The sequence below is a fragment of the Gallinula chloropus genome (assembly GCF_964237585.1).
Source record: "Gallinula chloropus genome assembly, chromosome: 9".
In the NCBI taxonomy this organism is placed as follows: domain Eukaryota; kingdom Metazoa; phylum Chordata; class Aves; order Gruiformes; family Rallidae; genus Gallinula; species Gallinula chloropus.
Window position 1 is genome coordinate 5,053,320 of NC_140094.1, and position 14,448 is coordinate 5,067,767.

The following is a 14,448-nucleotide window of genomic DNA, read 5'->3' on the forward strand; positions in this document are numbered from 1 at the left end:
TTAGTTGTTGGGGTTGGGTTTTTTGAGTGTGACAAGTCTGTGTCAATCCCATCTGTGCTCCTCTCCTTGTCCAATCAGTTTTAGTAACCTACTGAGGGAGAAAATCCTTTTCATATGACAAGTCAGTGACACATCTGTTGGGGAGTGAATTACTGTGAAGATGTCTCCATATGGAAAGTGGGTTTTTCCTCTCTCAGGCCACTGATACTAACCTGCTCCAAGGAATAAGTTTAACCTTTTGTCTTCCTCCCCAGTTAACTCTGTCTTTCTGGATCTGGTGCTACTAATTCTGGAGTGTGTATTGTGACTTTGTTGCTAAGTGCCTTGTGCTGGGGTAATTCTTCTGCTTTTATGTTTTATTGATGGGGAGGGGGAAATGTTGACCAGAATAATGCCTTTACTCTGTAGTATTGTGTGTGTTAAGAGATCTGACTAGCTGCTGCTTGGGAAATGGACCGCTTGGACAACAGTCTCCTGTGTGACTGTGCTGGAAACAGAGATGGGGTGGGGGTTGGGGAGCAGGTTTCTAAGCCATCCCTGGAAGGTGGAGACCATCTGTCTGAAGCTGTCCAAAACGCCTCAGCTGCTCTATTGTCTGTGCAAGCATGATTTGTCTTTGAAATGGGGAACTTTCTGACTCAACAGGGTTGGAGTTCCCCTATTTTGCTGTGGGCATTATTTGTCATCTACGTCACTGAAAGGGACCATCAAACGCATCACAAGAGCACAACCTCTGTTTGCTGTTCTTTAAACACCAGGAATGTAGAGACCTCAAATGCAACTTGAATTTTCCCTTTTTTTTTTCCTCAAATTGAAGGTTGATGAGGTTTTTTGGTTGGTTTCTTTGGGTTTTAATTTTAAAACCTCAGCTGGCACAAAATGGGGCAGTTTAAGTGACGTGTAAAAAGAGACTCTAACTAATTGCTCTGTGAACTGGCAATCTTTCTCTGGATGTTGCTGTCCCAGAGTATTTCATTCACAGTTTGTCTTCTAGAATTAAATCAAGCTGAGACTGGTTCTGGTTCTTCAGTGTTAGAGGCTGAAGAGCCTGTTATCCACAGGATACCGAAGCTGGAAGATTACCATGGTCAAAACCCTTCTGGATTAAGCCTGTAACTTTCTGGTTTCTTTAGGGACGAGGTGAAAATGTTGAGTCCTTCCCCATGGCTGGCATTGATGTGATGCTTTCCTGAGGGCAGTGTGTGTGCTTTCTGTTTCCAGGATTGCTGCAGGCTGATCACCAGTGGCTTGGTGGAGCACAGACAGCGTCAGCCCCTGATATAACAGCACTCACTGAGTGTGTTGCAGCCTTGGTTACAGCTGCCTGAAGCCTGTCCTGCCAGCAACCTCTTCCTAAAAGGAAAATGCTGCAGACTTGAGGATGATGCTTTCATTATCAAAGGAAAATGTTTAAAACAAAACCCAGTATGACTAGTGAATTGGAGCAAAAGAGATTTCTCTAGGTGGTAATTTGGTGTCAGAACTCTTTATCTCAAGCTTCCACATCTCCTGTAGTGTGTTCCTGAGAACGCACGCACGGGTTTTGTTGGGAATGGAGAAGCATGTAGGGCAGTCCAGTAACAATACAGCTTCAACAAGACAGTTTTGGACCCAGATGGATCCCTGCATGCTTAAAACTCCCAGCATGGGAACAATGAGGCAGCAACACAGCTGAAAACGTGTGATGACAGCAAAGTGACTATGAGAAGTGTCAAAAAACCCCTCTGTTACTACAGTACCTGCCAGTTTTCCTCCAGCTAAATGGCAGTCCAGGTTTTAAATAGCTGTGAAAAGAAGCTGTGTAGTAGTCAGCTGAAAGAGGGGGAAGGGATGTGCCAGAGCCAAATAGATTTATTTTTTTCCTCCCTGCCTCTCTGGGCAATAATCTGAGTCCTGTACCATTGGGTAGGTGAAAGCTTTACATGCTGAAAACCAGTGTTTCTGATGGTACTGGTATTTTCCACTCCCCTTGTTCTGTTTCGTAATTCTTGCTCTGAGTGCTTTGCAAGTGAATATCCAAAAGGCTGCATGGGAATGACTCAATTTGTATTCCAGATGTGTCACCACAAGGCATAACCAAATGTACAGGATGAAAAATCCTTTGCTGACTTACCAAAAATCATCAGGATGCTCCTTGCAGAGTGACTTCCTCACCCTCTTGTACTTTGCTGGCCAGCAGAACACAGAGGAGGTGTTTGGAGAGGTCAGCACTGCAGGAGCATGGTTGGTGACATGAGTGGCTGGGAACAGCTCTCTCTTTGGAAGTCATTTTGCTCTGTAAAGTAAGGAAAGACAGAGGATACATCGGACATGTTTACATGGTACAGACTGCTACAGCTTGAGTTGAAACTAAAGCCTGTACTAAAATTTCCTTTAAGATCTGTCATCCTGTGTTTTTAAGGTAGCTATTTTTTTCCTGGACAATCCTTGTTACTTGGGACAACCCCTGTTACCCATACACCTTAGGAGATGATGTGCTGGGAAGCAGCCCTGAGGAAAAGGAGTTGAGGTAACTTGAAGCTGGACATGAGCCACCAATGTGCTTCTGCAGCCCAGAAGGCCAAACCCATCCTGAGCTGCATCGCCAGAAGTGTGGCCAGCAGATGGAGAGAGGGGATTCTGTCCCTCTGCTCTGCTCTGGGGAGACCTCAGGAGTGCTGTGTCCAGCTCTGGAGCCCTCAGCACAAGGAGGACATGGACCTGCTGGAGTGTGTCCAGAGGAGGCCACAAAAATGATCAGAGGGCTGGAGCACCTCTGCTGTGAAGCCAGGCTGAGAGAGTTGGGCTTGTTCAGCCTGGAGAAGGGAAGGCTCTGGGGGCACCTGATAGCAGCCTTCCAGGTGCCAGTAGGGAAACTGGGGAAGAACTGTTCCTGAGGGCATGGAGCGATAGGATGAGGGGTGATGGTTTTAAACTAGAAAAGGGGAGATTTAGGTTGGATATCAGGAAAAAAGCTCTTCAGTGTGAGGGTGATGGATCACTAGCCCAGGCACAGGTTGCCCAGAGAGGTGGTGGAGGCCCCATCCCTGGAGACATTCAGGGTCAGGCTTGGTGGGGCTCTGAGTGACTTGATCTAGTGGAGATGTCCCTGCTCACTGCAGGGGTGCGGACTAGATGACTTCCAAAGGTCCCTTGCAACTTTAGGCATACTATGATTTTTATGGAATCCCAGCTGTGAGCCACAAAACCTTCAACAGAAAGATCACTTTTCCAAGTTTGGGAAGAAACCTGTCCCTGACTCTTCTAACAATCCATTGGCCTTATCTGTTAAAGCCTGATAGCTGCCTGCATGATCTGAAGAAAATGGGGCTAGCAAATGTAAGAACAGAGCCCTCATGTTAATCTTACAGCTCTGAAAGGCTTTCCCCTAAAAAAAAATTGGGGTTGTAATGTGAAGCAGCCTGGGTCCAGTTCCTGATGGAACCAGCAACGTGGGGCTGCTTATACAACCAGGCTCACTGTTTATTCCTTCCTAAATGTTTATGTTTAAGGTTACTTTGGGAACGAAATAGTTCTCCACTCTAATTTTAACACTGTGTATGTTCTTACCTTTGATTGTTAAGTATTAAGGGCTGCTTTCAGCCATTCTTCATAAGGTTTGTGCCTTATTCCCACTGGGTGTTTGCTTGTATTTGGGATCAGGAGAGTTGTGTGGTTTGAAATGCTTTGTCTGCACAGGGTGTTCCCCTTAGGAAGACGTTACCCTTTTGCTAGGGGAAGGTCCAGAAATACTGTTTGGAAGGTTTAACTTTGAGGGCAGTTCTGCATAGAAAATGGGTTTTGTTTTAAACCCCAAGGCCAGCAGAGGAACCATGAGATACCCAGACAGAAGTTGCTTCCAAAGGACTAGATGATCTCTTGGGGGTGGTCACAGGAGACACGTTTTCCCCTGTTATGGTCAGTAATGCATTAAAAATAAAAGACCAATGAGTGTTACCCAGAAATCTGTAGTAATGTTTAGTTTTAAAATCTAAAATAAATAATTCTCTTTTTTCCCACATAGGGGTGCTGATCCATAAGGTGGCCTTCTGCAGTGGTCAGCTGTCTTATTGTGGCTTTCTTGATGTCTCCCAAATTAGTGCGGTGACATTCCTTGTGTAGTCTCTTTCCCTTCCCGATTCTCCTCTGAATTTTAGATTAGTGTGGCACAACTGTCAGTGAAGATTTGTTGCTATTTAATGCATCCTTTGTTTCAGAGCCCAGGATCAATGCCAGTGAGGATGTAGTCATCCATCTGTATGGTCCAGCCGTCACATTGCAGTGTAACCTCACCACAAGTCCCAGCCCCCTTTCTACCAGTTACTGGGTGAAGAATGGAGAGGAGATCCCTGGCACTAGAAAATCTTCAAACACTACAGAATACAAGTAAGTCTCTTCAGAATAATCTTCATGTTACGCTGGAGAATGATAACCCTGGTAGATGTATGGCTTTGGGATAGGTGGGTTGGGATTTGAGACTCTAAAGTACCTGTTTCAGCTCCTCAGTGGTCAGACAGGTCGAGTCAATCTGCATTAGAGGCTCCACAAAAAGTATGGCTGTGAACAATGTTAGAAGAGGGATCCCGGAAAGATTTCATGTCTGTGGCCATCCCAGCTAGCTCAGGTAGACATCATGTCAACAAAAGCATACTGTAACCTTCTCTCTTCAGTCTGAAGTCATTTACTTCTTCTCTAGAGCATTCTGGATGTGTGGGCACAGGCACACAGTCTAATTTTCTTCTGCTCAGAGTATGATGTGCAGTCTCTATCCTGCTTATGTCTATGTAAAGATGGATCTGCATCTTTATTGTGTGTGTAAATCACTGCTGAAAGCAGCTGGGTTAGTCACTTTCTGTGCTGGCATGGATCACAAATACAGCTATGTGCTCAGCATTAAGCTAAGGTGAAGAGTGCTTTATGGTGTGCTCTAACAGTGGTGGTAACCTGCCCTTTGGCTTCTGACCTTTTGCCCCAAAGAGGTGCTTATCTCTGATCAAGGCCAATGATGTTATAGTTCACATGCTTCATATCTTTAGTAGGTTCCTTGCCTATACCCTAAAGCAAGGAAACGTGCCTACACCCTCATCTTGCTTTCACTGGCTCTGGCGGGCACCTTCTGACACTGGAGACGTTTCCTGGCATAGGATTAAGAAATACTGAAGGGTTTTTTGCCTTAGCAAAGCATCCTTTCATCCCTGGCACAATGGAAGTTGTGTTTGGTTCTGATAAAGATGTCTTCAAGATTTTTCTTTTGGTTTTCCACTTTGCATTTATCTGTTCAATTTGCAGTTCCAGGCTTGTTTAGTTCCATAATTACATCCTGTTTCTCTCTCAGTACAAACTCAGTCTGAGTTTTAAAGGCTCTGCTTTCTTATCTAGCAATTAACTTGATGAGCAGTCTTGTCCAAAATTCACCAGTTTGGGGTTTAGAAGGCACTTTGCATCGAGGTTACTGAAAATCTCACGTTATTGCTCAGGGAACCAAGTATTGAGGCTGACTGCTCTGTAATCTGTCCTAAGGTAGGGAGAATTTTTTCCTTCAAAATTCTTCTGGAGAAGAAGACTTGAACTTGGCTTTGGTTTTAACTTCCTGGAGAAGAAAGCAGCAAGGTGGGGAGACTGTAAGACAGTCCTCTTGTTCCCAGTGAGTGAAGGGTTGTTAGAGCATGCTGCATTCACAGGATGGGAGAAAACTTGAATATGCAGCATTGACTTCAAATTCCTGCTCATTTCTAAGCTGCTTTGCTGTATATTCTGGTCTCAGGCATTTGTGGCCTTGCTTCATTGCCTGTGCATCTGGTTTAGTTAGATCCAGAAATACTAAATTCAGTAGTTGTCAATAAAAGCTACTTCACTTCAGCACCTCTTTACATGATTGATTAGTCTTTGGCATTCTCCTTATTTTCCACAAAGAATAAAGAAATATTTCAGATTCTTGGAGTTTCAGTCATAGAGATGTGTTGCTTTGCTACAAAATGTGGTTAGCTCATCCAAGTTCATTGTTGTTTACCGTTCAAAAAGCTTCAGCATTTGTAAGTTAAACTACTCAGCTTTAACATCCTGCTTTGTGCAGAGTTACACATTGGAATGCAATGTTTCTGATTCTTCTTTCGAGCTCAGTGTAGCTGCTCTGGCTGGAAGGCAACTGTAGTCAGAAAGCTCAGAGTTAAGTGTTGCATTTCAGCTCACCATTTTGATTAACAGGAATTATTTGACAAGCAGAAAGAGCCTGGAAGTCGTTCTGGCACCACGTGCTTTCATTCCAGAGACGTGTCCCCTCATCTGCTTTATAGTTTGGAGGAGAAATTCTTTCCAAATCCCTTGGCAGTGAATTCAGCATCGAGTAGCAGGTTGCTGGGCTACATTGAAGAGAATGGGGATTTTCTTGGGGGGTGGTTTTTTGCATCTGTTGGAAAGCCTGTGTCTACAAAATACTGGGCTCTTGGTAAAACCACAGTACTGAGGGAAGTTGTTGGCCAAGGAAACTTGTTTCTGGTGCTTGTTTGTTTATAAAGCTTTGCAGCTGCATCAACTTACACTGGCTGTAATGATTTATGGTAACAATACTCCTGCAGAACCTGCCATCCTTTCACCCTTTGCAGAGAAGCTGGTGTGCAACTGAAAGAACACAGCTCTGTACTTTCCTTTCCAAGCGTTGACTCTCCCGAGGAGTGGTCAAAGGAAGATTAATTAACTATTGAAGTTCTAAATGCCATTACAGAAAGCCAGGTATTTTCTGCCTTCCCTGACTCTTGGAGAGTTTTAGGATAGCTTAGCACTGGGAATAGCTGGGGTGGAGGCTGTCCCAGGGGAGCAAGGGGGAGGGCTGAGCCTTTGCCAGCAGTGTCGGCAGGCATCAGGAGTCAGGGCAGCCGTGTACTTCCTGAGGATCCTTCACCTGCAGTTTAAGCACAGTCATTGCTTTGATGTTTGCTACTTGATGACTGATCTGTCATTAAGATAATATTTAATGTTAACTCTGTGAAAAGCTTATGTATTCTTGCCATCTGAAAGACCTCATAACTTGATAACTAATGTTGAACTTTCACCAGTGACTCTTAAGTGCTGGGTACAGTGAAGACTTGAGTCAAAGGATTGTGTTAAACTGAGCAACATTTTCCATGTCTCCAAGCAGTTTCCACCTGTAATTAAATCATTTCATTACAGTGCTCTTCTGCAAGGTCTCTGTTCTTCTGCATGCTGGTTACTGAATGTGGTATTTTTAAATTGAAGAAGAAAAAAAGAAAGCCAAAAAGGTTTTCAGTTAAGGGAGGGACAGGGGAAAGCCTTCCTTACTTTCTGTGTGGGAATGTAAATTCTGGTCATGCTGCCATATGCTTCTGTAGTCTCAGATGTCTTCTGTAGGTGAATTTCTGGAGAAGGTATGCACAGGGCTTTTCAGTCGTTTGTATCCCAGAGCTTTCCAAAGGACAGCAGAAGCTGGCAGCCTTGAAGTTAAGCACAGTTTTGAGTATAAATTAATCTTGGGGCCTTTTTCCATGTTGGGGTTTCTGCAATTATTGCAGCTCTGACTTTCTTGTGGCTGGCTTGTATCTGTTTTTTCCCTCAACTAGCTGTTACTGTGTTGTCATTCCTAACATTAAGGGGCAGCAGGTTCCTGGGTGGTGTATTCCTTCATGAGTTGTCCAGCTTTTGTGGGTTTTCCACATGGAGTCTGAATCAGAAAATAACAGATACAAGCCTGGTCCTTTATTAGCTTACGGGAAACCAAGAAACCAGCTTACAAGTGGCAGCTTGATTGCATTTCTAGCCTGTTGCTTTCCAGTTGGCCACATGTGACTCTTTGATGCAGGCAGTAGGTACAAACCCTGGTTCTCCCTCGGTGGGAGGTGACACCTGCTTGGTGTGCCTGGGACTCAAGGGTGACATGCATCAGACTAACCATGGGGTAGAATTAACAGCTGTTGGGCTCCTTTGCTCGTAAACTTAATGCAACTTCTCCAGCTAAGCTGGTACTGATTTCCCCCCTGCCAGGTCTAAAGCTCACACCATCCTTTGTTTCAAGTTGGCATGCCTGTACAGCAGTGCCTTGAATTAACAAGCAACAGCTATGAAATTCAGTTCATTGTGGGGTTGGGGAGGGGGAAATAAATTCCTAGCCTGCTCATTTTTGATTGCTAACACAGTACCTAACACAGCTCCTGTGTTCTCTCCCTGTCTGCAGGATTTTGAAGCCCAGAGCGGAAGAGTCAGGGGAATACTTGTGTGTGTTTGTGTTTGCAAACTCACCTGTAGCCAACGCCACTATAGAAGTGAGAGGTACTGGTTTTTGTTTTGTTTTCCTTTCCCTGAAAACGAAGTGCTTTCAGCACCATTCCTCATGAAATCAAGCATATTGGCCTGTCTTTGGTTATAATTTCAGGGGAAGTCTTGCATGCAGCTGCAGGGGAAAGAGCTCATCGACACAGGAATACGACCACTGCGTTTGTGGTCCCCACAGGGCATATTTAAACACTTTCTAGTGCTCCTTTGGTAAACCTGACCATCGTGAGAGAGCCTGCCTGCCCTGCAGGGTAGAGGTTACTGTAGAATATGTCCATGCTCACGCAAAGACAGCTGTGGTTTCCTCCCTGTCTCATAGGAAATGAGGCCCTCTGAACAAATTTTATTTATTTGTCTTCTCCAAATAGCAAAGAAAGTAAGAACCAGCATATTGGGGATGTTGTTTTCTTCACAGAGGCCAATTTGGTTACTTGGGAAAGCCTGGGTTGTGGTTATGACACATGCTCTGTACCAGGGTGGGGTGTCTACTTTCATGCACCCTTTTTTTCCCCTCTCATACTGCGTGTGTTAGTAGTCTTCTGCCATCTGTAGAACCCTAAAATCATGAGTAGAAACAGCAAGATGTGAAAGCTTCACACAGTGTTTGGCTGTGGCTGTTGAACAAAAGAGCAGTGTTTGTCAGGCACGCGGCATAGAGAGATGGTGGTGTTTTATACAGTGTTTAACTGCTGCCACAATACAGTGGCTTGTTCATTGAATAACTGGAAATGACTGGCCCACTGCTCTGCAGCAGCCACAGCTTGTCCATGCTGTGCTGCAGGAAGGTGGAATCAATGCATCATGCAACTTTTAGTGAGAGGCAGATGAGTTCATGCAAAAACCCCTTTAAAAAGTCTTGCAACCAGCCTGTGCGTGCCTGGGACTCTGCTGATGCTTGTGTTGTTTTTGAAGGTGGACCCTGAACTTGTTTGAAATCTAAGCTAGAATTACTTAGTCTTCCTTGCATCCCCAGCTTCCTCTGCTCCCCTGTGAAAAGAGCACATAGAGGAGGATGCTTCATGCTGTCTCTTAGCATCCCTGCACCAGTCATGCAGCCTGTCCTGAATGATCTTTAGATTTATATGTTGTGGATCTGTAGGAAAAGCTGACCTCTTCCCAGGGAATTTCTGGTGCCTCACTGAAGACCACATGGTCATGTTCCTGAATCTGTGATGAGGAAGTGGGAGTAATTCAGCAGTAATTCAGCAAATGCATGGTATTATCCCGAATACCATCTTGCTTCTCTATAAAGAACAGCATCTTTTGAACCCTACAAACAGTTTCCTGGGTAAGAGAAACGTTGCCATATAAATAAGCAGCCTGACTGATACTGCACCAAGAAAAGCTTGCTGATTTCCTGTGTCGATTTCAAAAAATGGCTTGCTTTTTTTCCCAATGATCTTGCATAAACCAGCCTATCCCAGTATTAAATACCCAGTATGTAACCAAATCTGGTGCAAAGCTGTCGCTGCGAGGAAAAATGAAATCTAAAATTGAGTTTAAAAATATAACACAAGTTCCTCCTGGGCTAGGATTAAAAAATCTGACTGCATTGCCTTGCTTATAGCAAGGTCTTTCCCTCATTTGGGGGGGGGGGATTTCTTCTGGTCTCTGCTCTTCTGCTCCAGTTGCTAAATGGAATAATACCTTCAGTAAGATCTGGAGCACTTCCCGCTTCCTCTAGGTTGTCTGGGTTTGGGGTGGGCACAGAGAGAACCCGCCTGAGAAGTTTATAGGGACATGAGATGTAACTGTCACTTGGAAACTTGTGTCCTAATAAACTGGGACTGCCTTTAAAGCACGGGTTGAAGAGGACTTTGCAGTCTCCTTGACTCACTGCTCCTGGAAGAGCCAACTAATCTCATGTCCCATGCCTTTCCTTGGGTGTGAGTGCCTCTGAATAACATCCATGCTAGTCGCAAAGAATACCCAGGGGTGTGTTTTCCCCTCTTTGCAAAGAAAAGGGTTCTCTGCCATCCCTGCAGTTGGGTGTAAACACTGTACCCGTTCTGCCAAAGCAGTTCTAGTTCTCACAGCAACCTGACTTTGATACTACCTCGTGTGTGGAGATGTTACCTGGCTGTTAGCCGGGGCCGACGTAACGCCGCGGTGACGCACGAGCCGGGTTTGACCACGCAGAGCCCGTAACTGGGTGTGAACTCACCCCGTGAGCGTGGCGTGGCACAGCTTGCAGACAAACAGGCCGCCAAGCTAATTGCTTAATTGCTAGTTGTAATTATACTGCAGTTTTTAACTGCTGAGGCACAGAGAAAAGATGGCTCTGAATATGAAAGTGCTTGTGGACCAAAATAGTGACTTTCTGACAACTTGTGAACGACTCTAACAAATGCCTGGCAGCAGATGTGAGCCAGGATGCGCCAGTACCACTTGCCTTTTATGTAACACTCCCTATTTTCTTCCTGGATCTCTCCATGTGCTGTGTAAGACTCAAATGCAGAGATGTGAGTGTTGCCATTAGAACTGCTAGGTGTGCTTGTACATTAAAAGCAGATTTTCTTGGTAAGATACAAACCAAAAATACCAGGACAGCACCAGTATCACGGTGGTTGGAAATACTGGGATTTTAAAGCCAGAGGCAGGGAATTCCCAGGACTGGTGTGAGTCTAGCCTCCCTGTACAGCTGGCTTTTTGGATGGAGTGTCTGGTGAAGACTGAGTATCCTTGCTGAAATTATCTCTGAGCTGTCACAGCTTCACGCTGTTCCCTCGGGTTCAACCCCTGGTCACCAAAGAGGAGATGGGTGCTGCCCCTTCGTTCCCCCTCGTCAGGAAATGTAATTGCTCTGGCTCCATGAAGTGGAAATACCTGCAGTGATTTTGCTGTGGTGGTGTGAGGCTCTGAAGAATTCTGCCTCTACAGTCTTTCTGCTCTTATCAAGATCTTGGGAGGAAGAGGAGAAAACAAATTTCTCTTTGTGTTCCATTGTCTGGTTTGGAGCAGCAGCTGTGAAAACAGAATCACACAATCACCAGGTTGGAAAAGACCTTTGAGATCATCAGGTCCAACTGTACCTGTCCTCTACTAAGCCACATCCCTGAGCTCCTCATCCACTTCTCTTAAACACACCCAGAGTCGGTGACTCAGCCCCCTCCCTGGGCAGCCTGTGCCAGTGCCTGGTAACCCGTGCGGTGAAGAGCTTTTTTCCTCATGTCTCATCTGAACCTGTCTTGGTGCAGTACTTTTAAAACCCAGTGGGGAAGAAGGTACTTATAGTTCTCTCTGGCTGCCCAGAAAAAGCACAAGCATCAGGAAGGATCTTGATGGCAGTAGCATGACTGATAGAGGTCATCTGTTCTCCCTGCCCTGTTGAAGGCTCCCTTCTTTCTGTGCACCTGGACAGGTAGAACTTCTTAATGCTGCTGCTTCTAAGGACTTTCTGCTCTTACCTCATCAAGGGAATTCTTCTGCCTTCCCTTTCCTTGCTCGTGTTGCACCTTCCTCTTCACTCCTCCCCAGTTACGATTTGTTTCCCAGTAGCAAATGCTCAACCAGTCCTGTTTGCTACTTCTGAGACACACAAAGCTTAGTGCTTTCAAAAAATGCTTGGGACATCTTGGTTTCTTGACTCCTGGCTGTCTTAATGTCTGCTGCAGTTTCACAACCAGAAAATTAACCCAGGTATATTCTTGACACAACAGCATCTTGGAGCAATCCTAAACATTACAGAGAAAACTCACATCACATTCTCCCTTCTCACAGTACCTCTGGTGTCCCAGCTCTCTCTGCCCAGGTGATAATAAAGATTTATTAAAAATAATGCAGAAAAGAAATTTTCCAGAGACCGTTTACTAGGTCACACATAAAACCTAAATGATTTTTTGTGTGCAAGAATAATTTTAGGTGCTTTTGCCCTTGCTTTAATTTTGTCTTTTAATGGGAAAACTTCAGAAGGGCTTTAACTGGGACGTGGTTTGGAGATGCTACAGGTGTTAGTTCTCTCCTTTTTAGTAGTTCCAGTAAATTATCTTGAAAATACCTGGAAATTAAAGACTGAATACCTCCTATATGTCAAGAAATGACATTGTATGCCCTGTAACAAGAAAAATAAGCTCTCTTTTCAGGGCTGTGTTAAAAGCCTGCCATTCAGAAAGTGTATTCTGTGCCTGTGGGGTACTTGAAGCATGGAGGCACAAACCCCCTTCCTGTTATGATTCAGCTTGAAGTAGTCAAAAGAGGATGCTCACCAGAAGTTTAGTATTGTGTCACAGAATGGCTAAAGCTGTAAATTTTTTTCCCATAATAACAATTAATTTAAGCTCTGTTTCAAACAAACCTTCAGTGTTTAGCTTTCCCATTTCACCACATGAGAATAAAACCCTTGCCTCTCTCAGGGGGGCTTATCTTGCTTCAGTGACGTAGCATGTTGCACCCACGTCTCCAAGCCTACTGTAGCTGATGTGGAGATACGGATTCTGCTGCTTAAAAGCTGAAATCTAAATCCTTTCCCAACAAAACCTCCTCCTTTCTGGGCTTTATCTGTTATGGATGCTGGGGCAGAGTGGCTTAAGAAGAAAGCTCTTGACTTGAAAAGCCTCATGGGAAAACCTCACCCTGTTGCTAAATGGGTGGCTGGGGTCAGTTACAGCCGTGTTTTAATTGCAGCTTCCATGGCAGAGCATCATTAGCCACTCTGGCAGAATAAATACGGGATGAATGCCTCAGCCCTAGCTGAAGACAGGCTAGCATCGTGCCCTGAAATATTCATGCTCCCTGCAGAGCTCCCCCCAGGCTGCCTACAAAAATAGGCCCTGCCCTGGCAGAGCTGGGAGTGGCGCTGAGGCGAGAGCAGAGCGTATTTTTGTCACTTCGAGCTCTCGTTGGGATAACCCGGTGAAGATGTCCTCTTCTCTAGGAAATATAATTATCTCCTGGCTGTAGAAAGAACATGAGGTCACCCTGCAGTAAAAGTTACCCTGCTCTAGAAAGCTTTCCCTCTTTCTTTATCAGCAGCCTTACAGGAAAAAGTGGGCCAGCTGCCGAGCGCGGTGCCTTACTGTCCCCTCTTCCCCCGCGAGGCTCTGCAGTGCCTTGCTCTCTGCAGGGAGATGCAGTGACACACCAAGTGCTGACAGATGGAGATGGTGTGGGGCTTCTCTCAGAGCCCGTGAATCCCATTTTCCTAATGGGGGTAATTTGCATTGGCTGTTGACAGCCTGTTGTAGCCATTCCGGGACCATCGCCTTGCTGCTGCAGCCTGTCTCTCCTGCTCTGCTTCTGCTGGCCTTGTGTTCTCATCAGGTTGGCTGTGATCTCTGTGTATCGGTCTCTAGCAAGCAGACACCACTGGGAAGTCGCTGGGCTTGCCTAGCTCCTGCCTGAAACAGCACTTTCTAAGCCTGGCAAGCAAGGGATGCCACCTGGCAGTAGATTATGAGATGAAATTCACTTCTTGTTGAACCACCATAATTTGGAATCAATGTTATATTCCTCTTTGAGGCTGCAGATGATGGTCTGAAAGGATGATGCAGTTGTGTAGTGATGCCTAACAGCCTGAAGATACAATGCAGCACACTCAACCTTAAACCTGAGCTTATTGCCCTTTGTAAGCACAGGTAGTACACACCATCACTTAGCAAGTACTGACCGTTCTTTCCTTTCCTTCCTTCAGTTTTTATAGCACTGGTGTCTTCACTCAGTTCATGTGGTTTTGTCTCTAAAAGTATTATCACTCTTGCAGCGTAAAGATCTGGTTTTAGGTGTCAGTTTTCTTAAAGATCAGTAAAACCCCTAATGCCTTGTTCTTTGTCGTGGCTGTGGTTAGCATCATCTTGCAACTAGTTGGTTGCAAGTCACCTTCCCTGGACGTGTTCAAAAAAAGGGTAGATGAGGTGCTCAGGGATCTGGTTTAGCTTAGGATGGGAATGGTTGGACTCGATCTTAAAGGTCTTTTCCAACCTTGTGATTCTGTGGTAGTTGGCATTTGACTGGCTTCATCTGCTGGTCTTGATATACAATGTTAGCGAAGCCACCATTTGCCAACTTACAGACTTTGATCGAGTGATTCTTTCGTCATCCTTATGGGATGGAACAATCACAGCATTTTTCTTAAAAATGAGCTTTGTACCTTCATAGAATCATAGAATTGTAGGGGTTGGAAGGGACCTTGAGTGATCATCAGGTCCAACCCCCCTGCCAAAGCAGCTCCCTAGGACATATCATTCAGAT

At 45.1% G+C, this 14,448-nt stretch overlaps 1 protein-coding gene across 1 annotated transcript in view; it reads left to right on the forward strand.

Moving 5' to 3' along the window:
- Positions 1 to 14,448, forward strand: part of NPTN (neuroplastin) — a 56,344-nt gene that overhangs the window by 26,713 nt on the left and 15,183 nt on the right. Inside the window, exons 3-4 of the mRNA XM_084268139.1 lie at positions 4,197 to 4,365; positions 8,165 to 8,259. Of these exons, the coding sequence (XP_084124265.1) occupies positions 4,197 to 4,365; positions 8,165 to 8,259 (264 nt within the window). The remainder of the gene's footprint in view (positions 1 to 4,196; positions 4,366 to 8,164; positions 8,260 to 14,448) is intronic.